The following is a 27815-nucleotide window of genomic DNA, read 5'->3' as shown; positions in this document are numbered from 1 at the left end:
TATAATTTGTAATCATAATCATAATAAAAACTAAATGGTAAAAGTAGTAATAGTAATATATTTAAATCATAATAATTAAAATAATTATAAATTCTTGATTATCATAGAACAATTGATAATAACAATTAAAACAATTATAACTATTATTATTATTATTATTATTATTATTATTATGTAAAAGAGGGTGAAATTGTCCAAATACAGTTAATAACATCACTGTACAGTATGTTTCCATTAGAAATGAATTATCACCCCCCAATAAAAATGCTTGTGTGTAGCTCCCCCATCTGTGGACTGGTCCCATCTCATGATTCACAGGGGTCTTTCAGATATGCAGTATGCTACTGCTTTGTGCTGCTTTACAGTGACAGCAGCAGAGGGCTGTGCTCTTCCTGGAATGGTAGCCTATTCCATCAATAAATTAGGGAACTGGGGCCTGCAGAAGATGAAAAATGAGTCTATTTTGAGGTACGCTGGGGGAGCATGGGATCTGGTTTGGGCAAGGAGCCCCATGAAGTGACATCACGAGGGAGGAGAGATGTGGCGCGGACTAGAAAAAACAGGGTTGTGTGTCTATGTGCTGCTATAAATAACTGAAGATGGACACATTCTGACACATTGAACCAGACCACGACAAAGGGGTCTGGAAAATAGTGATTAAAGTGGCGGCTTCTTATTACATAACCAGAAGTGTGTGATAACAGTGCAAAGAGGTCACTCAATAGAGTAGAGAGGAGAGGAACACTGGCTTTTATCTCTACACAGCAAGATACTGAAACTGATCCTCTCTGAATACAGGCTCCGTGACCAGTCGAAATATTAAAAAAGTTTTGAAAAGAAGCTTCTGCGGCACACTATGGGTCTATATTTTCTACATAACTGTAATTGTTTTTTTTTTTTTACACTGATATTATTATTTGTAGTAGCCTACTTTTTAAATCAAAGTAAATAAAATAAATAATATTTGGGGATCAGTATGATTTTTGCATATTTTTGAAAGTCTCGCCAAGGCTGCATTTATTTGATCAAAAATACAATAAAAAGACTAATATTACTAATATTATGACCATTAATATTAAAATAGCTAATTTCCATTTTAATACATTTCAAAATGAGTCCTGTGATGCTAAAGCTGATTTTTTTTTTTTTGCAGGCATTACTCCAGCCTTCAGTGTCATATATCCATCTCTTCAAAAACCATTCTAATAACCCAATTTGGAGCTCAAGAAACATTTCTTATTATTATAAACTCTGAAATCAGTTGTGCTGCTTAATATTTTTGTGTAAGCAGTGTTACTGTTTTTGATTCATTGAATTTGTTTGATAAATGTAAGGTTCAAAAGAACAGAATTTACTTAATTCAGAAAACTTAATATTATACGTGTATCTATAATTATGCATCTGCTGAATAAAAGTGCTAAAGTTCTTTAAAAAAAAATTTTTATTTTTTTTGGTAATATACTGTACATAAAAATATAGTCTGTTAATATATATGTGTGTGTGTGTGTAATAATCATGACAGCACTTTAAATTAAATTGAGGGATGAGAAATATGAAGTAGATATGAGGCAACTGCTGAGTTATAGAACAGCATGAAAAGAACTAAAGCAGATAAATTGGACAGAATGCTGTTTTATAATGATCTCCAAGAGAAATAAGGTATAGGGGCAACAAGAGGTCTTCTAAAGACTCCTGCCCGCGAGCTGTCTGCTAGGCCCCAGCATTAAACATCTTCTGTCATCTAATTTCCTGGCTCCCCTGTGTGCACAATCCAACATGGGTGTTCCACAGGCAATACCATTAATATTTCAGCATGGAAAGTAAAAGGCTTAAACAGCCAGAACCTGTACATCCTGATAACACTTTGTACCTGGTGCTCTGTCAGCATATTTATCTTCGTGCCCCACAATTGCTCTTTTCCTCCTCCTCGTCTTCCAATACAAAACACAATAATGTTTTGTAAGAGTGTTCAGCCCCGATTCCAATCTCCTGAACTTGCTCTCTCTGATTCGGAGTGGAGGTGGAAATAATGCGCAAAAACTGATGACAGCACGCTGAATATGTTTGTGGTCTATCAGACAGTGAAATAAGATTGCTTATACTGTGCCTGTGTTGTTCTTATCTACCTCGCCTGAGATACACTCATCTGCAGAAGCCATAAAAAGGTGCATTGCTCACAAGAAATTGTCAATTAATTCAAAATGTCTAAGAGACTCACATCAAGGCTGCATGTTATCTGATTGTTTAGAAAGTAGCAGCACCAACAGTGTTGCCATTACCCGATCTTGACGTGCCACCTGGACGATTGACGCCTCCAAGGTGATAAAGAGTGTCCTTAGTCTGGGCGTCCTCCTGACCCACTTCAACTACCTGGACCCGCTGCAAGGGGGCGCTCCTACTGGAACCAGACTGCTGATGTCAGGGGGACCCCTGGTGGCGACAAGAGGAAGGTGTAAAAATGGTTAAAAGAAGGAATCTTACTGACAACACTATAAAAATGGTGAATGATTTACTTTGAATCAACTTTGACTCAGAAATTGCTAGTGAAATTCAAATATGCAAAATAATTTCAAAGAAATGTTAACACACTGAATCATACGGAGTAAAACATTCCAATATTCTTCATTTTAAATAGGAAGTATCTAAAGAATCTCAGCAGCAACGTGTGTGTTGCTTAAAACTTGTGCCGTTTTATTTTCTTAGTTTTTTTTATTATTTATAATAATTTCATATTATATAATTTAATCATATAAACATTTTTTTATTATTACTTATTTGTATTGCTCTTGTTGTTCAATATTATAATACTATGGTTTCAAGGGATTTATTTATTTTTTTTATTTTCAGAAGGTAATGTCTCCATTAGCAGTAGTTTTCCATTGTGTTTATTAGAATAACAATAGTTGGATTTGTAGTGGTCAGATGAAGTACAGGATGAAATCCAGACTGGAAGACGTCCAATTAAAGTAGGGTTGAAGTCAGAACATCAAAACATACTGAAGATAATTCAATAAACCCTGCTTATTTTATATAATCATCACTTTCTCTTTCTTTCTGCTCTTCACTGGCTTCCTCCATCAATTTCTTCAGCTGACAGAAGACTGTTAATACAGTTTTAGGTACCAAACAAAGTAGAGCTTTGTTTACTGATTTTGGGTATCAGACAAGTCTTGTTAAAGGAATAGTTCACCCAAAAATGAAAATTTGCTGAGAGCTGTAAAAAGCAATATTGGAAGGTTTTAACTGGAAGCAACGGTTTTAAGTTAAAAAGTCTTAATCATTGCTTTGTTTATTACAAACAAGATTTCTGCTTCACAAGACGTTAAATGATGAACTAGAATCAAGTGAATTACTTGCAGATTATTCTGATGTTTTTATCTCTCATTTCTGAAGGCACCCTTTCACTGCAAATTATCCATTGGTGAGCAAGTAGTGAGGTAAATTTCCCCAAATCTGGTTCGATTTTTTACAGATCAGCTGTGAGAGCATTGTGGAGGGCTGGACCTCCACCATGTCGGAGGATTTGTTATTATTCGTGTATTCTTTTAATGCGAGATCAACATCGCGATCACCTTGTTATGATCTTCTAAATGGGGATGTCGAGTCGCACTTTAGAAGAACAGAGACGTACCAGGCTGCAGTAGAAGGACTAGCACAAAAGCTTTGTGATTCAGCATCAGTGCGAGCTTTTTCACTAAGCTGTTTACAGTACCTTTTGCACTTCTGAGATGTGATCAGAGGTGCTGTTATAGATAATCTATTTGAGTGGAACAGTGGAGCGCTTTTATGCCTGTGATCTATGAGGATAATAGCTAAACACCCTGCTATTTGTACCCAGATAATGAAAGCCCATTTGACTCTGCTCAATTCTGTCCTGTGCTTTAGCCATTAGCCGCTATCCTCCTCACAGTGACTACGGCATATTGGGAAACATCACTGTAATGCTTCAGGAGTCTGTATTTAGATCGGCTGATGAGAGTCAATCCGTCAGCGTGGCCTTAGAGGTGGAGGGAAAAAAGGGAAGTCAATCGACCTTGTCCGGGACACGTACTTAACATTGATGTTGGCACAGATGAGCATGTCACCGAAGAGAAAGACTTTTCGCTCCTTAGACTTGAGGACCTGTGCTCGTTCGCCATACACGGTCTCAATCAGCGTCTCGCAAGGGATCAAAGAGCTCTGCTCGGAGTTCAGCAGCTGAAGAAAAGAGGAGACATGGATTACACGCAAGTCTTACAAAATAGAGGGGGACCAATTACGTGGCTACACACTTACTTAGAAGCCACGGCGTGTCATATAAGACACTTAAAGGTTCATAGACAGGCAGCACAGAAGATTGGAAACACAGTGGGACATTTGTAGCAGAAAGGTTGTGGATATAAAACCCATCTTAAAGATACTCCTTTCAAATTGGATTGAAAAACCAACCAACTATATCAATTTAGATGTGCACTATAAAAAAGGAGCGTTCCTAGTGGCTTTTTAATTATATAAATAGATCATTTTATAACCATCAAGCCTACTACACTCATTCATTTATGCACTGTATAGTCAGTCATTCTAATTTTATCCAGAATGCATAACAGGGAAAAACATACCATTTGTATTGTGTTGGGAGACATTCACAGAGTTCATCCTCATTCTATCAGCAATAATACACAAGCAGCATCACAGCGGCGGAATCCAATGTCCAGAGGCTCAAATAAATATTGTGTGCTGGTGTTTGATCAGTCAGGAGAGTAGTTTTATAAATAATGCATCTGCTTCTGTAGCCCGCATCACACAAAATGAGTCGCCGGATCCAGAGGGAATTGGCAACACTGCTTGGCCTTTGTTGAAATGCATTGAAAAATTAGACCTTCAGTCAGTCAGAAGGCATGCTCCAGGCTCTTTGTTTTTATTGTAAGAGCGCCCCCCAAAGGCTGAAAAGGAAAACAGAATGTTGTGGGGGAAGGCCAGATATCATTTTCAGGGACTTGAGAGTGTGACTGAAATGGTTTGTAAGTTTGGATGAATGTGTGTGTGTGTGTGTGTGTGTGTGTGTGTGTATGAGAGAGAGAGAGAGAGAGAGAGAGAGAGAGAGAGAGAGAGAGAGAGAGAGAGAGAGCATCAGAGGTGTATGTGATGTGCTTGCTGAAGAGCGACAGGGAGACGCTGCAGTCTGAGCCTGTGCAGAATACTATATCTGCTGGCCTACTAACTCAGATAGTCTGAGACAGACGATGAATATTTCATTGCGTGTGTATGGGGTAATGGAACTGACTATTACACATTGGAATGCAGCTGAAATCCCTGAAAATAAATGGTAAGATTGAAGCCACTGCTCAGTGGGTAGAGCACAACACATATGCTCACAACACATACTGTACAGTAAGAGTGGTTGTGCACACAGGGATACAGGTTCAAAACCTCCCCATCTCTCCCACCGCTTTCACAACACTCTCCACTGTGGACTAAAAAAAAAAAAAAAAAAAAAAAATCTAAATAAAATCAAACAAACCACTGGAGAAAAGCTGCCTGGCTGCCAAACTTCCTATAACTGGTAACTGAAACTAACATGATTATAAAATATATATATGTTTTTAGGGTTCATTTTTAGGGTTGTGTATTTTCTCATTTTCATTTGTTTTAATTCAATGAAAGGTTTGAATTATGATTTTGAAAGAAAGGTCAAATAATAAAATATTAATAAAGATTTATTTTCACAGGCTTACTCATAATTAGGAAGGGGGCAAATAAATAAATAAAAACAATTTCTTACAAAAATACATGTGCATTTATACATACATAAAAATAAATACAGTACACACAAATATTATGTAACTTTAATTTTTGTTGCGTTTAAACAAACACACTAAAAAAACACATTTGAACGCTCTTCATTTTGAGAGTGCATCTCTGCTGTATAATGCCTTATATGTAAAATGCTGCCTATGCAGGTAGTTTTGCAGCAGACCTAAAGCAAAAGAGTACAAAACCAGAATAAAGAGAAAGTGAGAGAGATGCAGATTAAAGAAGGGTGTGAAATTCAGAGAGAAAGATAGAGAGAGAGAGAGAGAGAGAGAGAGAGATGACTGCAGTGGTGGAATGCGAGACACAGAGCGATATAGAGGGATAAAGAGAGAGAGCAAAAGCAAACCAAAACAAGAGATACTGAAAGCAACTTGGACTTTTCAATTAAGTGTCTCATTTACTCTAATTCATCCTATTCAGAAATGCATTTGTTTGGATTTGCAGCAGCTGGCCTGTGATATGAGCATGGTAATGGAATAGAAACACTCCTGCCATCATTGCTCGCTGATGATGCCATGAAAAAAAATGCAGGCCAGGGATAACGGGAGATGGGTTGGTCATTTCAAGGGTCAACTGTAATGTCCAGATACTTGACAGGATGTTTAAAGGCTGTTTGTCAGACCTACAGTGGCCTTGTGAGCATATAGCAAGTTGAGTGTGAGCATTGAAACATTATTAAATTGCATAGAATTGCATTTCTTAGATTATTAGTTAAGCCAGGCGTACAATTGCCTTTACGGTTCGTGACCCCGGTGAGAATGAGTTTAAAAGTCAAGGCATACTGTGCAACGTCAATGGATTATTATGCCCAAAAAATGCCTGGTTGTTCTGCATCATTAATCATGTCACATTCTGACATTCAAGTGGACAGAAAATCCCAACAGGCTCTCGTAGCTGCACAAAAATGGGAATTATTGGACCTTCTTTGAAAAATGCTATATCCAAACAGTTGATGGGCACAATAGTTTTCTTTTTCTTTCTCTACTATGGAATGTTATGGAATGTAAATGTGATTGATGACAGAATTTTCATTCTGATAGTGAAATACTCCTTTAATTGTGGTAATGCAGTAAATTGGCCATTAGTAAACCTGGAAAATTTTGCACTGAAATGAAAAAAATATTTTATGTTTCACAAAATTTGTCTAATACAGATTTAGCTTTATACACACAACTTTTCACATATACATTAGTGTTCCAAAGTTTGGAGTTAATACTTGTGTTAAAAACAAAAAAAACAAACAAACATGAAAACAGTTGTGCTGCTTCATATTTTTGTGGAAACCATTATACTTTTTTTTCAGAATTATTCGATGAATATAAATATCAGCATTTCTTTGTGTCTTTATTTTCTATGATGTCACCTTTGATCAATTTAATGCATCCTTGCTGAATGAAAGTATTAATTAAAAAAAAAAAAAAAAAAAAGACTTTTCACCGTTATTGTAAAGTGTAGTTTGGTGTAAAGTAACTGCAAAAATGGGAAGTCAGAATGATACCATGCACTGGTTTTGTGATTAGGAATGACATTGTTGTGATTCCATCAAGGCAACAGCATCCTGCTGTCACAGCTTAGTAACTGTGTGCACGTATGTTTTATGTGTTCTCACCTTGCTGAGAGAGCGGTCACTGACACAGCGAGCCAGTTGCTGCGTCTCAGTGACCTGATCAGCCTCCCTTTTCTGCTCATTGAGTTTCTCAGCAAGGGTCTCCGATTCAGTCAGAGCCAGTTCCAAGGGCAACCTGTCCACATGGCCAGTGGGAGTGTTCTTCAGCACGTCCTATAGACAGAGAGAGAGAGAACAAGTCAAACAGCAATAAGAGAGTGAGGATAAAAGAAAGACACCAAGTAAAAGAAAGAGTTAAAGGGAAGGAAGTTCATGGAAATAATGCCAGTAATGCCTGGACCTTAGCCATTGTGACGGACTATAACAAGAGTTCAATCAAATGACCGGTTTTGTCGATTAAGAGGCACAGATAGTTGATTGCCAATAGAAGTCTGTATGCTTCATTTAGACTGCATTTAAACTGCATGGTTCAAGTGACCCAATTCCGATTTTTTTCCTCCTATGTAGCACAGTCCCTGCTCTTGATATACAATCACTGATGAACACATTTGGCTTTAATGAGAAAAAAATAAAATAAAACTGTAAGGGTGGATTAGAACCCAGACCCATTAAGTATGGTTAAGCACTGTTTTGTTGTTGTTTGTTTGTTTTTTATTGTAAAGCACTATTTTAATTTTCATTCAGTATCCATTTTAAAAAATGAGAGCTGTGACAAAACAGACGATTAACAGTAAACAATAATTAAAATTACAGCACAAAAATGTGCTCTTTCATTACACTTTTATGCCGTTTATTTTGGAAAAGAACAACTTACTAGGCCAGAGGTATGCAAACTCTGTTCTGGAGGGTTCACTGTCCTGCAGAGTATAGCTCCAACTTGACTTAGACCCGGATTAGCTGGTTCAGGTGTGTTTAATTAGGACAGTGGCCCTCCAGGAGCTGGATTGGACACCCCTGGCTTATTCTGCCTAATTTTTATGTTTAATTAATCTGCTTCTTTTTATGTTTTAATAAGAGGTGACAGTTTGTGGTTGATTTAGGCCACTAAAAAGGAGGAAGCAGATAAAGGTCTAAATAAAGTTAAAGACTGTGATCAGTTATTATTCGGTTTAATGTGCAATTAAACAAAGGCTACTCTCAAGTCAGAGCATTGAAAAAAACTAATTATTATTCACATTCATATCTTATCTATCAAAATTCATGGGTAATCGATGCCTAATGAGGTATGAAATTAAGTGCCACGGCACTCTTACCGCATGAGAAAGTACAGTGTTGAATTCTTTGCTAGTTCCTCGTCCATATAAATGAACAAAAGTGAAGGAAGGACCCGAGAACCCGAGTGCAAGGCAATGGTACAAACAGCTTGACAATTTAAATTTGGTGAACTCATGACATTTCACTGTCATCTGAGACCCACTGGCTAAAGATGTCAATGTGATATTTCTAAAGTACGTTTTTGATAATGCTCTGTCATTCTGGCATGTGACTTGATTGTGTGACAGAATGGACATTTGAAATGTTGATTTATTTAAACAGACAGTTCATCCAAAGATGACAATTTATTTTATATAGTTCTAAACCCATTTGACTTCAGGCCACAAAAGGAGAAATCTAGAATAATGTACTAACCATTCATTTCTTATTCAATGAAAGCGAATGGGGACTTATGAACGTGAAAAAAGTGATGTGTGCTCTACATTTATCCCATCCAAGTGCACAAACACAGCAGTGAGTAGTGAACAAACAGACAAACACACACACACACACACACACAACATGAACAAATTTGGTCCCAGTGCACCAAGGAAAATAGTGACAAACATATTCTTTACCTTTTTTTCTTTTGGGTTTCACAGAAGAAGGAAAGTCTCGGGGTGAACTGCCTCATATTTATTCAAGCAATGTGCTTGTTGTTTTTGGTTTATTCAAGTTCTCTGTATAAAAATCTGATCTTGGAGTCTTGATAAACACCCGAGTCTGTATCATGGCCATGAGCCAAGGGAAGAGCAAACTTGTGAGCCAATAACCTGCGACAAGACCTGGCATGGTCTTAGCTAGTCATTAAGTTTCTAATAAACTTGCTTGGAAACTAATTTCTAGTTATTTAAAGGAGCGTGACCCCTCCAGCACTGTGTTAACAGTTTATGGATAAATACTGACCTGCAGGAGGAGTATAAATTGAGGAAAATGCTGAATAGGCTTCACCATCAGACCATAGAGAGTAATGCGGTCAACGCTGGATGCTTGCTTCTTCTGTCAATGTAAAGAGATGCAACCACATATTGAGAGAATTGCAAAGGAAAAGAAAAGGGTAGACCGAGTCATTCCCACATTCAGAGCAGAAGAATCTTGACACTCAAGGGAGTCTGAGAGGTGGGTGGAGGTTAGCATTACACTATTGATTCTTTTATGCCTGCCAGCAGACTCTGGCAATAATTAGACTGCGCAGTGTCAGATAGTAGGTGTACTTAAGAGCCCTCCAGCAGGTTTCAAAGCAAGGATATAAGACTATGGTCAACTATGCATTTGTGAAGTTAAAGATGTTAAAGATTCAAGTCACCGTCAAAATGTGTTGCCATGATTACACTACACACTTATTTAGCGCTTTATGCAACTTTAAAGAAATGATAACCCCAGTCTCACCTTTACAGGGTAAAATATTTTGATAAAATAAAAATTAAACCAACACATAACTATTCAGCAAATCATGATATCAAGGGCTTGTCTGAATTGCTACAAGTGAAAGATCTTCTCGCTCTTCGACTAAGCTCAGAGCTATTAAAATGAATGTCCAATGAATTCTTTTGTTTTTAATTAGTCTTTCTGGCTCATCTTTCAGTTAAAACATCCAAAAATCATTGAAAGAATGTAAAATTACTTGAAAATCAGCACTGCATTGTGTGTGTGTATGTATATATATATATATATATATATATATATATATATATATATATATATATATATACACACACTTTTTTACTATAATTTAATTAATACACTTACAATTACTTACAATTACTGTATATTAAATACACATTTTCTAAAATCAAAAGAGAAGGTTTTTTTTTTTTCACAGCAGCAGAAAGAGGTGATTTAGGGTGAAACGTGTTTCTTCAAGAGGTTATTGACAGCAAATATATGCTCTTACCTTGAGAAACTCCAGAAATGCTGGTTTAGACATGCAGGCTTTCTTAATTAGGGCCATGGCATTGGTGAAGTTATTGATGTAATCACTATATACTTCCAGCACCATGGAAGAGGAATACAGAAAAATAATGCTTCGAGACATCACATTTAATTTGGCGTTATTTTCATTTTCTGCTTTGTTTAATATATCTGTTAACATGTACAGTTTTCTCCTTCAGAGCTGAGACTGCTCTTGAATTTTGCTGTTGTGGGGGGCAGGACACTCTAAAGGCGATTACAGGGCAAAGAGATGGAAGTAAACAGTAATTTTAGTGCTGTATTTATGCAGCGCAGCACCACTGTTTGCCATCCCAAGGACCTAAACATCGTTGACAGTCCATTACTGCTGGGTGTTTTAAAGAATAGGCAAAATGGCAGCCATCCATTCCCTCTGCTTTGATTGAAGCTGAATAGACCTGCTGACAGCAGCAGTGCACGCAGAACATGGAGAGAACATTAACAAGCCACAAATAGACGTTGACCTCTGTCAAACTGTACCTCCACTTCGGGACCACCGAGTATGGCAGGAAATGATACACGCACAAAAATATGTTTTTATCAGCAAGTACACATACAGGGCAAATTTACGAAACAGTTGCAGCACTTTAGAGCATTCATTATTTCAGTGCAAAATCTATCAGGATTGTCCTATGAACTGCTAATAATTCGCAGCTCATAACTATTTTACATTTTTACGAATAAGTCGCTAATTTATATGAAATTATACAATCACTTTCTCATTTGTACATATGGTTTCTGAGAAGATTGTAATATTTTCATGCCTTTAGTCACAAGATTACAGCTAGGTGATGCTTTATATTACATGCGAGCACTGCATTTACTTATATCAAACCATTTTATTAATAACAGATGTTTGTATACATTTTGATTATAGCAAAATAACCCAATAGTAGACAAGAACGTCATAACCAAGCAAATATCCATAGGCAGAGTGTAGATGAACACAAGTTCACCATTTTAAAAAGCCAATTTAGGTATCAGATTTCCATAATCAATCTGGTGCTTAAAACAACAGGAAACAATGCATGCAAATAATTTATGCTTTTTTCGTCTACAGTTCAACCATGGCAAATTTTCCCCAGAATGTGTTCATATGCACTCTAACAGAAAAACTGTTTAAACCGGTATAATATGATGTGTGCTATGTTGGTATTGGGTCTATTTTCTGCTTTCCAATGCACAGCAGTGCAACTTCAGCTGTAGGTGTTCTCTCTATGGTACTAGTGTGCTCGAGGGACTTTATAAAGACCAATAGTGCTATGGAATAGAACAGGTCGGACAGGCCAAACACTCTCTTTAAACAGAAGAATAATGAGAACAGTTTATGGATGCTCCCTATGAGAAGGGTCACTCCAGACATCTCATTCATTAGTCCATTACACGCCCTGCAGCCCAATGATAACAACATGCTTACTTTGGTAAAAGACAGCCATCCTCACTCACAGTAATTGTCTATGCTTTTAAAGTAAACTGGAGCAGAGCGCTGTTAACACCTGAAAAAGCTTCCAAGTCATTTTCAAGAATTTTCCTACTCACTGAAGCTACAAACAGGTCCCCAATCTTTTCACAAGAGTCCCATTCGACCACCCGAGATCCCAGGGCAGTCTGGAACATGGAGTGGCATTGCATGATCTCCCGCAGACGGAAAAAAATGGGCCTGATTTTCCTGACACTGAGGATCCTTCATCAGAGGTCGCTGGTATTCCTAAAGGACCATGGAAGATGGAGGATTTTTTTTTTATTTATTTTTTTATGCATGCTATTACTGAAATATTTTTATATTTATACATGAGTAATAATTCATTTACAGCTCACCTTGACAAGGGAGTCAGATAAAAAAAATGTGCTGAATTAATCTTAACATCAAGGTGAAAAAAAATTCTCAATATGCATCATCCATTTCATTAATTTTAATATAAATACAAAGTGTGCAATTTACATATATGAATACGTCTTTGGAATAATGCATATGCATGGACAAAAGGAGATACATACATCACCTATTTTAGCGTTTCCTGATTCAGTTAGTTTTGTTATTTTGTATAAATTAGGATGTCAGATTTATTCAGTCTTTTTAAATTTATTCACTACTGGTCAACAGCTTGTAATCATGAAGATTTTTTTTATGTTTTTGATAAAAAATCTTATGCTCAACAAAATGGAATTTATTTGATCAAAAATACAGTAAGCACAGTAAAAACAAACACATGTTAAAACAATTTGCAAAAACAAAAAATTTGGATGAACTATTCATTTTTTTATGTTAATTCTAACTTTAAAAATAAATAAATAAATACATTTATGCATTTAGCAGATGCTTTTATCCATGTGTTCCTGGGGAATCGAACCCCCAACTTAGTGCAATGCTCTACCAATTGAGCTACAGAAGCACTATATATATATTTTTTTTTTTGTTTTTGTTTTTGTTTTTGTTTTTTTGTTTTTTTTTCTTCTTCATTGTCATGAAAATAAAGAAAACTCTTTGAATGAGAAGGTGTGTCCAAACTTTTGGTCTGTACTGTATATATATATATAAAACATAATTCTCCCTCCGATATTGGCTTTGACTGTTTTGCTGTGGTCAAATTGTGCACAGCAAAATATTTGTTTAAATTGCAAAACAAGCTAGTGATGTTCATAGATAAACTACTAGAGCTAATCTTTAAAGGCAAAGATACTTTGCTGGTTAGACTGTGGACACAATAGATTTTTCATGGCTGCTTTCGTACCCTGTAGTCTCCAGCACTAATGAATTATCGACGAAAAGAAAATAAGACAAAGGATAAGGCAATGGGACTATATCTTTTTCTAAAGATGCATCTGCCCACAACGGCACTACTTAAGCACTGAACTTAATTACACAGCCCCCCATTCCCATGCTTTAAGGCCACTTTATACCTGATCTTAACACCCTAGACCATGTCTAGCACGCTATAAAGAGAGCAGGAATTTTAAAGTATACCCGACAGAGCTTTGATTTGACAACAAAGCTTGGAGACAGATCCTGAATGACTAGATTTCATAGAGCGTAAAGCTGTCATTGATCTGTGATTAAATTTTAGACGGAGCCTGTGCCTTCAAAGGAGTGTGATAACAAATGCTTTTCACTCCACTGCTAGCTGAGATCAGAATTATGTGTAATGAAACTCCACACTACGAAATCCAGCAGACCTGCATGCTTCCATTTAAAGGAATGTGAATGTCAAGGCAAATTCAGTATTAAAGAAAACTTATAGTGTTATCTTTTGTTTTGAATAGCAGGCTTTTTTCATATTTGAAAGAGTCTTGACATTATTTGTAACCCTTCCAATAGTTTTGTTTTGTAATCATAAGAATGATTTAACCATTTCAAGACAGAAATAGTGACATTTTGACTAATGATTCAATTTGCATATAACAAGCATTTCCAGACAAATGGAAGGTGTGAACGATATTAACTACTCTTTTGAATTTATTTTGAAGTATCAAAAGGACTGAGTTTTTTTGAAAGAGGAGAGGCATGAGCCACAGTGTCTCGCACCCACTATGAAATCTGATGGAGGATCGAATCAATAGGAGAATCAAGCCACATACAAGGTTGTACTGGAAGCAAACTTGCTTCCTTCTGCGCTGACAATGTTCCCCAGCTCGATCACGGTCAGGTCAATCAAGGTGTGGATGCAGGGACCACCAGAACATATCAAGGCCAGCACAATCTCCAAACCTAAACCCCATTGAAAATTGAAAAACCACTGGAATGTGATCAAGAAGAAGATGGACACATGGCATCAAACAAATCAAAAATTTTTGCACCAGGAGTAACAAAGTCACCCAACAGTAATGTGAAAGACTGGTGGAGAGCATGCCAAGACACATGGAAGCTGTGATTGAAAAATCAGGGTCATTCCACCAAATATTGATTTCTGAACTCTTCCAGAGTTAAAATATTAGTATTCTGTCGTTTAAAAATGAATATGAACTTGTTTTCTTTGCATCATTTGAGGTCAGAAAACACAGCATCTTTTTTTGTTTTGATAAATTGCCATTTTCTAAAAGACAATGTTTATTTGGAATTTGGGAGAAATGTTGTCAGTAGTGTTAGAATAAAACAAAAATGCATTAGGGTTTGCATTATGGTTACAATGGCACAGATGTTTTATGAAAAGAAAAAAATTATTTTTAAATCCACAAGGCTACAAAGGAAAACCATCCGACATACAATTTTGCCAAAGGCTTAAAATCTACACACAAGTTTTTGCAGGGTCTAGAAATAATAAAATAAATAACAGAATATCCAAATCAAAATGTTTAGCACTATACGCAGTGTGGTATTTATCATCATTTAGAGCGCAGTTTCAATAGGCATCGCACCAGTCTCCATTTCCAAATGTTAATCCTACCCTGTTGTTCAGTTATTATGGGGAACAATTTCAGACAATTTTCCTGTGCATCAAATGCCCTCATCAGCTCTTCTCCCCTATCTTTAAAAAAAAAAAACCAATCTGATTAATAATGCTTTTCTGCTTCTCAAATCTTTTTTTCAGCGTCTGACCTCCAGGAGTCCATTTTTTAAAAAGGGGAATACAAGAAAGCGGTACTGGACTCCATCAGCCTTTTTCTATAGTTTTTGACTCTGTGACAGGCAGATCATCTGCTATCTATAAAGAGGTCTAGCTTAATTTAATGAGCAGCCCTTTCCTTCTGAGAGAAAACGTATTAGAAATGTATAATTGCCTCTTTCCCGAATGGGATTTTTATTTTTTTTTCCTATCAAAGGAAAAGTAGTGAGGATGAGTGCTTGAAAGAAGATAAATTCTCAAATGAAATCATTCTTCGATTACCTGAGTGCTCCTTTTTATGTAGGAATGAAACTCTCCTCATGACGGCGATTTTGGTCTTCTCCAGGCCACCTTTCATTCCGGTGCGTGCTGCCCGCATCAGCTGATGGACCTGCAAAAGGGTCCAGAAAATCATGTGCTGCTGAGCTGGAGTACCAGAGTTCCATAAACACAGAGGTGTTTAACCCTTATGGAAAATGGTCAACCATCTCAACCCACCTAGAGCATAAACAGCCATGCTCCGGGTCAATAGGGTCTGTTTCAATGGCCACAACCCACAAGATCCTAAGCATGTGAGAGAACATCAAGTAACAGAGATATTTTTATGTTTAAAAAAGGAGGGGGCAGTTCATCTCTGCAAAAGCAGGTCATTAATAGAGAGCATGTGGAAATGTCTTGCTTGAACCACATGAGAGCTCTTTACTTTATACACACACACACACACACACACACACACACACGTGTGCCCATAACCCACCCTCATACAAATCAAATAAGTGATTAGGGAAGCTGAAGCGAAATGGAGTATTTTAGTTATGGAATATTGATAGTTGAAATGGTCTGAAAGGTTAGTTTACAACAGAGAAAAAGAAAGATAGAGGGACTTTCAACAAGAGAAAAAAAAAAAGAGACAGAGGGAACGTTCCAATCGACAATAAGTGCTCAGCAAATTGAACCACAAATAGCAATATTTAAGTGAGATTTCAAATCGTAGGGAATGTATAGCATATAAAAAAATGATCAATATATTCATTTAGAGGAAGTAAACAAGGAAACTTACTTTGATGGTACAGAAATTCAAGCAAATTTATTTTGTAACAATATAAATGTCTCTACTGTCACTTTACACCAGTTTAATGCATCCTTGCTTAAAATAAAGTATTAATCATCCTACTTCCCTCTAAACATTTGAGCAATATTGTATCTATTGTAAATTATGCTAATTTGTATTACTTTATATTTTAATAAAAAAAATATATTAAGTAGTAGCACTTCATAAATACAAAATATTGTATTATTCAGTATATACAGACAATCTGCATGTTTTATTTGTCTGTTTTGATGATTTGAAGTTCAGATATTCATATGATCAAACTAAATCAAGTGCAGTGAACTTCTACAGGTATCTCTTCTGCTCTGTTTGTAGGGAGCAGCAAACACTCTATGGACCCTGATATTTAGAACACAGAAAAAAAGAAAGACAGAAAAGCAAGACACAGAGAAAGTGAAAACTCAAATGAAAAAAAAAATTGCACTTCTGAAAATGATTAAAATATGCAGTGCTTTAAATGCTGGTCCCAAGCATGGGATGCTTCTTAACTGCATTTCAGTTTGATTGGTTGACAGCATGTCTATGCTGGTTGGCAACAACAGGTCAGAATAAACCAGCATGGTCCTATCAGCAGGGAAAAGTGAAAAAGAGAAAGAGTGTAAACCTGTACCCAGGTGACTGTGATTGTGCCAATCGACAGCTCTGAGCTAGTTCACCCTGCTAAAGTCCATTCTTCTCTGTGCATAGTTGTACCTGACGTCTGCCCCCAGTTTCATGGCTAGCTTCGGTTTGGTCCTGGGGTAAAGTTCTCTCAGTCATTGCACATCAGGAGAGAGCTATGGGTATCATCACTTAGCTTAATTTTTAAGTCAAAGCCGAGAGGGATAGACAGAAGAAGATACGTTTTTGACAGAACGTGCACCCTCACTAATGCAAATCTCAGACAAGGACCTCTGCATTTTCATAAAAACAAAGCCACAGGCTCTAAACCGGGGTGAGAAGGCATTACGTCCACATCCAATGTTCGTGAAACATGCTGTCGAATAATACGCCCTCATCTGCTTAGTTTTCAAAGGATGCATCGATGCTGCCTTCAACGCCTTATGATATCATTGAATCCTTTCGAAATCATTCTATTATTTGTGAGTTCACAAAATATTCCTTATCAATGTTGAAAACAGTTGCGATTTTTTAGGATTCTAAATAGAAAATTCAAAAGAACAATACCTTTTGTAAAAGTCTGTAACACTGTTACATTTGATTAATTAAATGCATCCTTGCTAAATAAAAGCATTAATTTATTTTTGCAAAAATATCTTACTGTCCCCAAAATGTTGAACTGTAGTGTTCAACATAAATACTTAAAATCTATTTCCACAGAAAAAAAAACAAAACAGACATTGCAGTCATTAAATATGCCAGTTACAATTATTTTTCATAATTAAACGGTTTTTGAAGCAGTTGAAAAGACCAAAGCCTACTAACTCAATACTGTAGTGAAGTCAACTGTTGCTTTTTCATCTTGTGGGTTCATTTTAATCTTAACAAGCCCATTAAAGGCTTGTTTTTGAAAGAAAATCATTCCTTTCCAATTATACATTCACTAAAAAGGCTGGAGGAATAACTGTTAAACTGAGCTCAAATCACTGTGGTATTAGACTCACCAATCTAATTCTTGCTTATCATGAGTCGCCTGGCAGAAGGAATCTTATGGAGCCCAGTGGAAGTAAAGGTGAGCCTGGCCATGGGAAATTGGTTTCTGAGGGACTGCTGCCTGGGCAAAGTGTTTTCCATACCAGTGTGACCTCATGAACGTGTAAGGGCAGATAACACAGTGCACACTGAATTTAAATTCGAAGCAATACAGAGCAGTTGGAAAATGAGTCAGTTAGGCCTGGCATTAGTAGCGATTAGGCAAGTGTTGGCCAACACTGCACTCTAGTGGCAGCAAAGCACACTGCAACCCTTCACAGAGTATATCAATAACCCACATCTAAAATAAATCATAGAACCACGTACCAGTCAATCAGCCTGCAACCTTGGAGGGTTTAAATCTTTTTATGAACATTTGTAGTTTATCATTATGAAGAATATGGAAATGTGTGGGAAGATAAATCAGATGCCTGTCAGGATGTAATTATTGCAGTCGTGGGGAGTCTTGAATTAACACACACACACACACACACACACACACGCACCTTGCTGCGGCTTGGAGACTTGGAGCCCTCTCAGAAACGGACTGCTCATCGTCATAGCTTTCGAACTCACTTGAGCTCGAGCCATTATTGAGCCCTTGCAAGCCCTCCTCTTTCTGAATGTCTTCATAGATCAAGTCAGCTGACACACAAAGCATTAAATTAACATTAAGTTTGCTCTAAATTACACTATATTTATTCACTGTCTACATTTCTACATTAAAATTAAAAACTGATATAAACCATTTTCACAATCAGTTATGCCACTGCAACATCTACTAAATCATACAGGCAGGTGCGTAGGAAATCTGAAGAGCATAATCTTACAAAAATAGATGAACCCACAATGTGCTATATTGCAGTGCCTGATGAAGTTTGCATGACCGAAAGGTTGCAGGAAAATTTTCAATTTTTGTTTAGATTGCTCATGAGTAAAAAGTACATGTCTAAAATATATTCAGTAAGTAGAAATATTAATTATAAAAGAGTATAGTAAATAGTTTCCAAAAGTTTTAAATATGACAAAGGGGAGAAATCTGAATATTATATGCTAAAATGACAATCTATGACAGACCTTCTCCGGAAGACAGATCATCACAGGGTACATCATCATAGATCACCTCCGGACCAGCTGTCTGGTGTTCTGACTCAGCAGAGGCCTCACCTGGGAATTGTTTTTATTTATTAAATTAAATAATAATAATAATAATAATAATAATAATAATAAAAAGGCTTAAGGTCTGTGAGTGCATTATTTTGGGTGTGTTCACTATATAAAAGCAAAGGAGGATGGCTATGAAACTTTTGAAAACACTACCTTGACAGAAAATAGAGAACAGAGCATCAAAAACAAAACTGTTGCTCTTAGCTTGAATTATTTATAGGATTTTATGATCAGAGAGCTGCTTCCCAAAAGCTGCAGTGTTTATCCAATCAAACACACAGACATATGGTCATATCATTTCATCTTGTATGTTTTGTGCTGTTTTTGTGCTACTTATGCGATCGGCTTTACCCTGTATTCTCAAACTGTAGTGCTCCAATCAGCATCAATCAAAACATGCCAACAAAAATTTTGCGTGCAGCACTGATTTTCTTTTAAAAGATCATTTATCGAGAACGATTTCTTGTTAAAATTACGAAAAGCTCTGTTTCCAATTGAGCAAACTGGAGTTGCATTCCAAGGAAAAACACTGAACTAAAGGCTGGTCAAACAACAGAAAGCTGACATTATTTAAACGTGTAGCTAACCACTGTCATATATCAACTCTGTGCGTGTGCGCACACACAACAACCAAGACATCTCTCAGACACCAATCAAATCAAGTTCTCTTTCACGTATTGAGCAAATATGTACACAATTATGTCAGAGTGGCTGTTTTGATGAGTACTAATGTAAAAACGGTCAGTAACATCTTAAGTGAACGTAAACAGTTAATAAAATACTCGATGTGCATTTCTTATGTTAATAATGTTAATAAAACAATAGAAAAATAGAGAATCACTCACTGCTCTTAACTAAGTAACTTAAGTAGCTTTAATGGATATTTATGTTAACTTTATACAATAATACAGTTTTCACAAGCAATAGAAAAGTCTTTATTTTTTTTATCTAATTCGTCTCAGCCCCCCATGGATAAAATCCTAGAACATTACTAAACATAATAGTAACATTACTAAATTCATTAGGCTACTAAATTCAGAAGAGTTACTAAATTAATAGTCGTTTGAGAGCTGAAAGAGCTGAACCAAATGATCCAGTTCCCTAAAAAGAGATGGAATTCCCATCACCAATGCACACACGAATGTTACTTTTGGGGCTTTGTACTGAGGAAACGATTGCCATTGTGAACAAATTAAGTCAACAGTCTCACTAATTTTTAAATATATTCAAGTATTACTTTAAGTAGTTAAACAGCTGTGATGCATTTGTTGTTTCATCTCTTACCTTCAGCATTTTCTGCTGGGCTGTGTCTGATATCTTCTGTTCCGGCGTTTGTTTTAATAGTCCAAGTTTCAATCTCAGTCTTCACCTCAGTGCAAGTCTGGTCTTCCTTTTCATTTAAGTTCTCTGGTGCAGCAGAAACTGTGGATGCTTGCTCTCTGGAACATTCCCCAAAAATAGAGTCATGTTATTGCTGACCTCTCAAGGGTATGTTCGTACTAATATCAGCTCAAGCCTAAGATTGGGTGGTGCATGGTAGGAGAGAACGGGAAGAGGTCCAAATTCCATTAGCCCCACATAGTGAGTATCACAAAAAGCACTTGTGTTTCGTTCCGAGTATGACAGTGTTTCGCGTAGAAAATGGAAATCAAATATCCAACTCAATAGGATTTATTTTATCTTTGTATGATTAAATTAAACTGAAATTAATGTTTATAATATGTTATATAAAAGCTAGTATATCATGCCTGTCAACCCAGTGGTGCTTGTTATGTCAGCTTCATTTAACTGCAACAATAAACTTAAATATCTATGAGCTGTAGTACACGAAAAGGGTTCATTGTCGGAAATAATAATGTGTTATCAGTTCATGGAATGATATTGTTATGTTTAAAAATGTTACAGCAATTCTGGTTATTGAAATGCATTTCAGTATTCAATCCCAACAGTCTAATCCAGGCCTTAAGTGTGCTTTTAAGGGTCATCATCTAATGCCTCCAATGGCAAATCATCACACATAATTATATCATTTCTCACCAACTTATACTTAAAATGTCAAGAGCAGCAAAGCAAGCATGCCAAGTACAAAATATAAATTATGTCTGTAACTTGGAAAGCATGATGTACATCCATTTAACTGCAGTCATTCCATGTAAAAGTGTGTGGAATGGCATCAAAAAAGCTAGCTTGCAGACTTAACTAGACCAGCTCCAGGATGCTAAGTGAAAGAGTTTCCAGTAGAACAAACATAAGACAGCTTTGAGCTACAGTATGTGCATTTCTTTTTGCTGCAGATGCAAGTCAAGTGTTTTTGCTTTTCCACTCCCACTAAAAACACTTCTCCCCAGGGGCCCGTTCTTCGTACGTCGCTCATTACATCCGCGATCAAATGACACATCCAAGATGAGATCATTTATATTTGGACAGATTTGTTACGTGACAGCATTAATGAAAGTTTCTTAAGGGTCAATATCATGTTATCTGCATCTCCTGCACTCCATCAAGCCACTCTTATAATAGCGGTCATCACTCAAAATAATGCACGATCGACTCTATTATCTGTATAGCATGTGTGTAAGACTCTAATACAATTATGAAGTAATAATTTTATGACAAATAAATATTTCAGTGAGTAAAACTGGCTGTGTCTATAGTAGTAGTAGGCTGTTATGGACTACACAACATTTTATATTATTTTTAATACATTTTTTAATGATTATTATTTTAAATTATTGTCCCAGGATCAGTACGATACTCTTGTAATAAAGTAGCGGTGGTAGCAGACATATTTTGAGTATCAGTTCTGGTTGAAAGGAAGCGATCTAATCCTGTTTACATGAAATAAACCTCAGCTGACGGACCTGTTGCTATGACAGCAGCTCCGGGATGAGCTTCGAAGAACCAAACGATCCAAGATCACGCCAAATCATCAACAATCAAATCCAGCTAAATGAGTTAGCGACGTACGAAGAACAGGCCCCAGGTTAACAGGGGAAAAGATGTTGCATGGGTAATGTTTACCTGCCTCTGCTTTGTGAAACTATGGCAAAATGCATGAAGGGTGCATTTGACGTTATTTTAGAATTACGTTTTAGCCTTCTTCCCGCCGCTGTGACACAATCGAACTTCAAACGCGCACACTCCGGTGTCGAAGCTTCAGTTTGGGACACAGCTAGCTTGTGACACTTGAAACTAATAATAAGCCATTAGAGGTTGCTGTGACAACTGATTGGTCTGAACTAATCTAGTAAACTGTGATTGGTGATTGGTGAGCCGTAGAGGCAGGCAATATAAAAATACAATTAAGGGTTTAATTATAAAGCTCCTTGGCTGTGAAAAGATTCTTATTTTAGTTGATGTGCTCAGGGTATTTGATTGTAGATTTTCATATGGATTCTACTGTTATGAGATTTTTAAGGTATGCTTAGTTTAATTTTTCAACTTAATTTTTCAAAGGTGTACTCAAACCAGTTTACTGAAGTTATTTTTTTATTTTATTTTTATTTTTTTGTAAAGGTGGGGTTTCAAGTAACTAAAATTAAGTTTCTTACAGTTTGTCTTTGGTGGTATTTTTAAGCCTTGGTGTTCATGACAGCATTGGAATTGGTAAGTTTATTTAAATTTTAAGTATTAAGTTTTTCAACTATGTAATTGTGATGCCTCTTGTCTTTTTATTGCAGTTGATGATTATAGTTCTGTCAGCAATGGAGGAAACCCTGATATCCCAAAAGATGGTCGACCCATGCAGGATGATGTTAAACCAAGAAGTGTTTATACATGGTATGGCCCAGGAGATGTTTCTGGACCAATCAGGCCTCGGCGTTCTAGGAATATAATTTATCGTGCTGCAGTTAAGGGAGGCTATGGTTCTGAAAGCTACAATTCTCAGACTGGCTCTTCAGGTGGTCCTGTGACAAGTGGAAGTTCTGGTTTAGACCATAGTAGCCAGCTTCAGGGCTTTCAATTTGCTTCAGTTGGAAGTAGTCTTGTGAGTAGTGCAGCAGGTATGGGCATGTCAGGGTATGGTTTAAGTCGGTCAGTTAATCTTCAAGGCTCTGATGCTATTGTTGCTTCCATGGTCTTGATGCCATTGCAGCGACGTAGTGATTCTGTTTTTAAGCCAGAGCAGCTACCTCCCCAAGTTCCTCTGCAGCCCAGCAATGACTCTGTGGCAGAGCCTGGCAGTCAACCGCTAGTGCAGACAATCTCCCAGTCCAATGGTCCGCAACCAGCACAAGCCAGCCCTGGATCCATGGCCCAGTCTAGCACCCTGCAGTTAACCCAAACCAGTGGCCAACAAATAGCACAGGCCAGCTCCCATTCTGCAAGGCAGTCAAATAGATTACCCCTTAAGCCTCAGAAAGCTAGAGTTTGGCAAACTAGTTCTAAGCTTTTTTCAGGTTCCAAGCCAGTTCAGGATCCAAGCTTTGGCCAATACTGTGGCCAGAAACCAGTACAAACTAGCTTTAAACCGGTAGTTCAACCAAGCAGCCAACAACGAGCACAGATCATCCAGACTAGCAGTGAACAACTGGCACAAACCAGCTTTCAGTCTGTGGCCCAAGCCAGTAGCCAGCAACTTTCACAAGCTACTAACCTGCCTTTGGTTCAGCCCAGTAGCCAACAACTACAAGAACAGGCCAGCTCTCAGTTTGTGGCCTGGCCAAGCAGCCACCTAGCACAAGCCAGCTACCATTCAGTGGCCCAGCCTGCTGCCCAACAACCAGCACTAGCCAGCTACCCATCTGTGGCTCGGCCCAGTGTCCAACCAGTACAAGCCACTTATCTGCCTGTGGTTCGGCTCAGCAGCCAACAGGTTCAGGCCAGCCATTCTGATGCCCAGTCCAATGGAATGCATCCAGCACAGAGCAGATATATGTCTGAGGCACAGCCCAGTAGCCTGACTCTTTTCAAGCCCCCAAAAGGTAGGCTTCAATTTGCTTCTAAACTCTTTTCTGGTACCAGGCCACTCCAGAATCCAAGCTCTATAGTTCAGTCAAGTAGCCAACCAACCGCACAAGCAAGCTACCAGTCAGTAGTCCAGCCTGCTGTCCAACAATCAGCACAATCCACTGAATCGCCTGTGGTTCAGCCCAGCAGCCAACTTTTAGAACAGGCCAGCTCTCAGTCTGTTGCCCAGCATAGCACCCAACTAGCACAACCCAGCTACCTGTCTGTGTTTCAGCCCAGTGTCCAACCAGAACAAGCCACTTATCTGCCTGTGGTTCGGCTCAGCAGCCAACAAGTTCAGTCTATTAATTCTGTTGCCCAGTCCAGTGGAATGCAACCAGCACAGGGGAGCTATATGTCTATGGCACAGCCCAGTATCCAACAAACACAAGCCAAATTCCAATCTGTGGCCCAGGCCAGCAGCCAGCAATTCTCACAAGCCACTGACGTGCCTGTGGTTCAGCTCAGCAGCCAACAAGTTCAGGCAAGCCATTCTGTTGCCCAGTCTAATGGAATGCAACCAGCACAAGGCAGCTATATGTCTGAGGCAGAGCCTCAAAAAGGTAGGCTTCAATTTGTTTCTAAGCTCTTTTCTGGTACCAGGCCACTCCAGAATCCAAGTTCTAGCGCTGTAGTTCAGTCAAGTAGCCAAAGAACAGCACAAGCCAGCTACCAGAAAGTAGTTCAGCCTGCTGTCCAACAACCAGCACAAGACACTGACCTGCCTGTGGTTCAGCCAAGCAGCCAACTAATAGAAAAGTCCAGCTCTCCATCTGTTGACCAGCTCAGCACCCAACTAGCACAAGCCAGCTACCCATCTGTTGCTCAGGCCAGTGTCCAATCAGTACAAGCCACTGACCTGCCTGTGGTTCCGCCCAGCAGCCAGCAACTAGAACAGGCCGGATCTCAGTCTATTGCCCAGCCCAGTAGCCAACTAGCAGAAGCCGGCTACCAATCTGTGGCTCTTCTCAGCAGACCACAAATCACTCAAGCCATTGACTTGTCAGTGTCCCAGCCCAACAGCCAACAACCAATGCAAGGCAGTGACCAGTCTGTTGGCCAAACCTCCAGCCAGCAACTAGTTCAGACCAGCCAATCGGTTCAGTCCAGTGAACCACAACTAGCACAAGGCAGCTTTATGTTTGTGGCACAACCCAGTAGGGTGACGCTATTCAAGCCCCAAAAAGGTAGGCTTCAATTTGGTTCCAAGCTTTTTTCTGGTACCAGGCCACTCCAGAAACCAAATTATAGCTCCGTAGTTCAGTCCAGTAGCCAACAACCAGCACAAGCCAACTTTCAGTCAGTGGCCCAGCCTGCTGTCCAGCAACCAGCACAAGCCAACTTTCAGTCAGTGGCCCAGCCTGCTGTCCAGCAACCAGCACAAGCCAACTTTCAGTCAGTGGCCCAGCCTGCTGTCCAGCAACCAGCACAAGCCAACTTTCAGTCAGTGGCCCAGCCTGCTGTCCAGCAACAAGCACAAGCCAGCCACCCATCTTTGGTTCAGCCCAGTGTCCAACAACCAGCACATTCCAGATGCAAGTCTGTAGTCCAGCACAGTGGAGAAACTGATTGGATGCCACTGCAGGCCCAAGGGGGCCAACTTTATCAAGTTGGCTCCAAACTTTATTTATGCCAGGAGTATGTATTGCAGCCAAGTTGCCAGCATGCAGCCCAACCAGGATCGACTGAATATCAACCTCCATCAAGACCAGCATCTCAATCCTTAGTTCAGCACATCAAATATGTTAAACAACCTATTCACCAGGCCCCAGTGAAGCCTGAGCAGGACACCCATTTGTTGGAGTCACCCAACAGCCATATCCCTCCTGGACCACTGCAGTCCACTTTCAGACTAGCACAACCGCCTGAACAGTCTAGCTACCAGCCTCCAGTTATTCCAAGCCAACAGCCTCTTGCTAAGCACGGACTGCCCAGTTATGGTTCTGAATCACAGCTCAGTGGACCGCAATCTGGACCTCCGAGGCAATTGCAACAGCCTGGCTACCAGCTTCTGGCCATGCCTAGGCAAGATGTATACAAACCCTCAAGCAATCTAGAACCATCCACCTACCAGCCTCAGTTGTTGCCTAGCCACCAGTCACTAGCTCAGTCTGGCTACTATTCCACAGTTTTGCCAGCACAATCCCGATACCAGGCACTGTCCAGTTCTGAGACTGTCTCTCAGTCTGGATACCTTGTCTCCTCTATGCCTTGGCAGTCCAGTTCCCAGCCTCAAATGCTGCCTAGCCGCCAGTCACTAGCGCAGTCTGGCTACTTATCCCCAGGCATTCCAGTGCAATCTCAGTACAAGCCCCAGGTACAGTCAAGTTACAAGACCGTATCACAGCCTGGGTTCCAAACATCTGTGCCTGGGCAGTCAAGTTACAAATCTGTATCCAGATCCAGTTCCCAAGCCTTGGAGCAGCCCAGTAGTCACCATTTCAAGCTATGAGTCGGTCTCAGTCCATGCAACCAGAACTTCAGTATCCTGCACTGAATTATCAGCCTGTAACAAACCAGAATGCTCCTGGAACAGCTAAAAGTAGCCAGCATTCATCCCAAAACAGAGTCTGGTTGTTCCAACAAGTGAAATCATAGCTGTTTACTTGCTTGAAGTTTTCTGGTTTTGAATGACTGTTTTTGAAAATCTCAATAAAATGTCATTTAGCAAGTGTTTGTGGTGGGTCTTAAGTTAAGACTTTTTAAAGTCTTAAAGAAAATGGGTGGGAAAAAAATGAGGACCTTGTACCTCTAGTAGTTGAGTTTAAGATGGCTGATCTAAACGTTCCATTGAACCTAATTTAATCCCCTGGTTTCACAGGAGAGGCTTAAGCCTAGTCCTAGACTAAAATCTGTGTCTGAGTGGTGTTGACTGGAAAAACTAGAGCTACAGTATTGCCTAAAGATGCTTTTTTTTTTTTTTTTTTTTTTTTTTTTAAATAAAGGTACTTCCATAAAATTTGGTTAATGTCCTAATTGAACTGGCAATTCGTCCCCTTGGAATAAGGTTATATCAGACATTTTTGTTAAAATTGAGTTATTCCCATATTCGGTGTCAACGTATTTACTATTTTTGTGTGTACATTTATGGGACTTTAGAAAAAAAAAAATGGTTCTAACTACACAGTCGAATGGAACACAAACTTTGAAGCTCAATCTCAAAACTACTCTGAATTCAGATAGAACCTTATAATTCCAAGGGGATGATTTAGTCCTGGTTTAATCGAATCCCTGTCTGCAAAACCTGGCCTTAACTTTTAAGAAGGTATATGCCGAAATGTTAAGCTCTTTAAGTATATTAAGCACTTGCCTTGAAATGGTAAGAGTTCCTCAACATGTAGTTTAATAATTCACAATACCAAATGATTTCCCAGGTAAACAAGGGGTGTAAAAATTACTGAAATAGAAATTATTAAATTGTATCATTTGCTAAAGACAAGATACTTCATCCCACATTTTGCAGTTTAAAGACCTCACAATTGTTTCCTTTGTTGGGACAATTCCATGCAGTGACATGTCTGCTGATATTGCCTTTTGGTAGATGACCTCACTGTCCATGAGGAGATTATTGTACAGGACCAAGCACAGCTGAAGAGAAAGGACCATCTGTCTCCAATATTTCATCCATTTCTAATAGCAATTTATGACATGACAGTCTTAACCAAGAAGAATCACAGGAAATTGACATCATGACAATGCTGATGGCACACAGGTATGTGCACGGTCTCCCTCCGTTTAGACCTTTTATGAAGCAGAAAGCAAACTGATTTGCTCATGGAGTAATGCAGCATTGTGATTGGCATTTAAAAAGTATTGATGCAGACTGGTATTGACTGTGCATTAGTTAAGG

General features: G+C 38.5%; 1 protein-coding gene and 1 pseudogene across 1 annotated transcript; one reads left to right on the top strand and one right to left on the bottom strand.

The window, feature by feature from the left end:
• LOC128022820 (rho guanine nucleotide exchange factor 10-like protein) overlaps positions 1-22071 on the bottom strand; it is an 83607-nt pseudogene extending 61536 nt beyond the window's left edge.
• A 250-nt stretch (positions 22072-22321) lies between these two features.
• On the top strand, positions 22322-26636 carry LOC128022238 (uncharacterized). The gene is given in 4 exon segments (XM_052609588.1): positions 22322-22433; positions 22569-22621; positions 22696-26414; positions 26417-26636. Coding segments are annotated over 4 exon segments (3981 nt in total). The 5' UTR covers positions 22322-22371; the 3' UTR covers positions 26564-26636.
• The last annotated feature ends 1179 nt before the right edge of the window (positions 26637-27815 follow it).

The sequence above is a fragment of the Carassius gibelio genome, chromosome A11, assembly GCF_023724105.1.
Source record: "Carassius gibelio isolate Cgi1373 ecotype wild population from Czech Republic chromosome A11, carGib1.2-hapl.c, whole genome shotgun sequence".
In the NCBI taxonomy this organism is placed as follows: domain Eukaryota; kingdom Metazoa; phylum Chordata; class Actinopteri; order Cypriniformes; family Cyprinidae; genus Carassius; species Carassius gibelio.
Note: the sequence above shows the minus strand (reverse complement) of the source record. Positions and strands in the feature narration are given on the sequence as shown.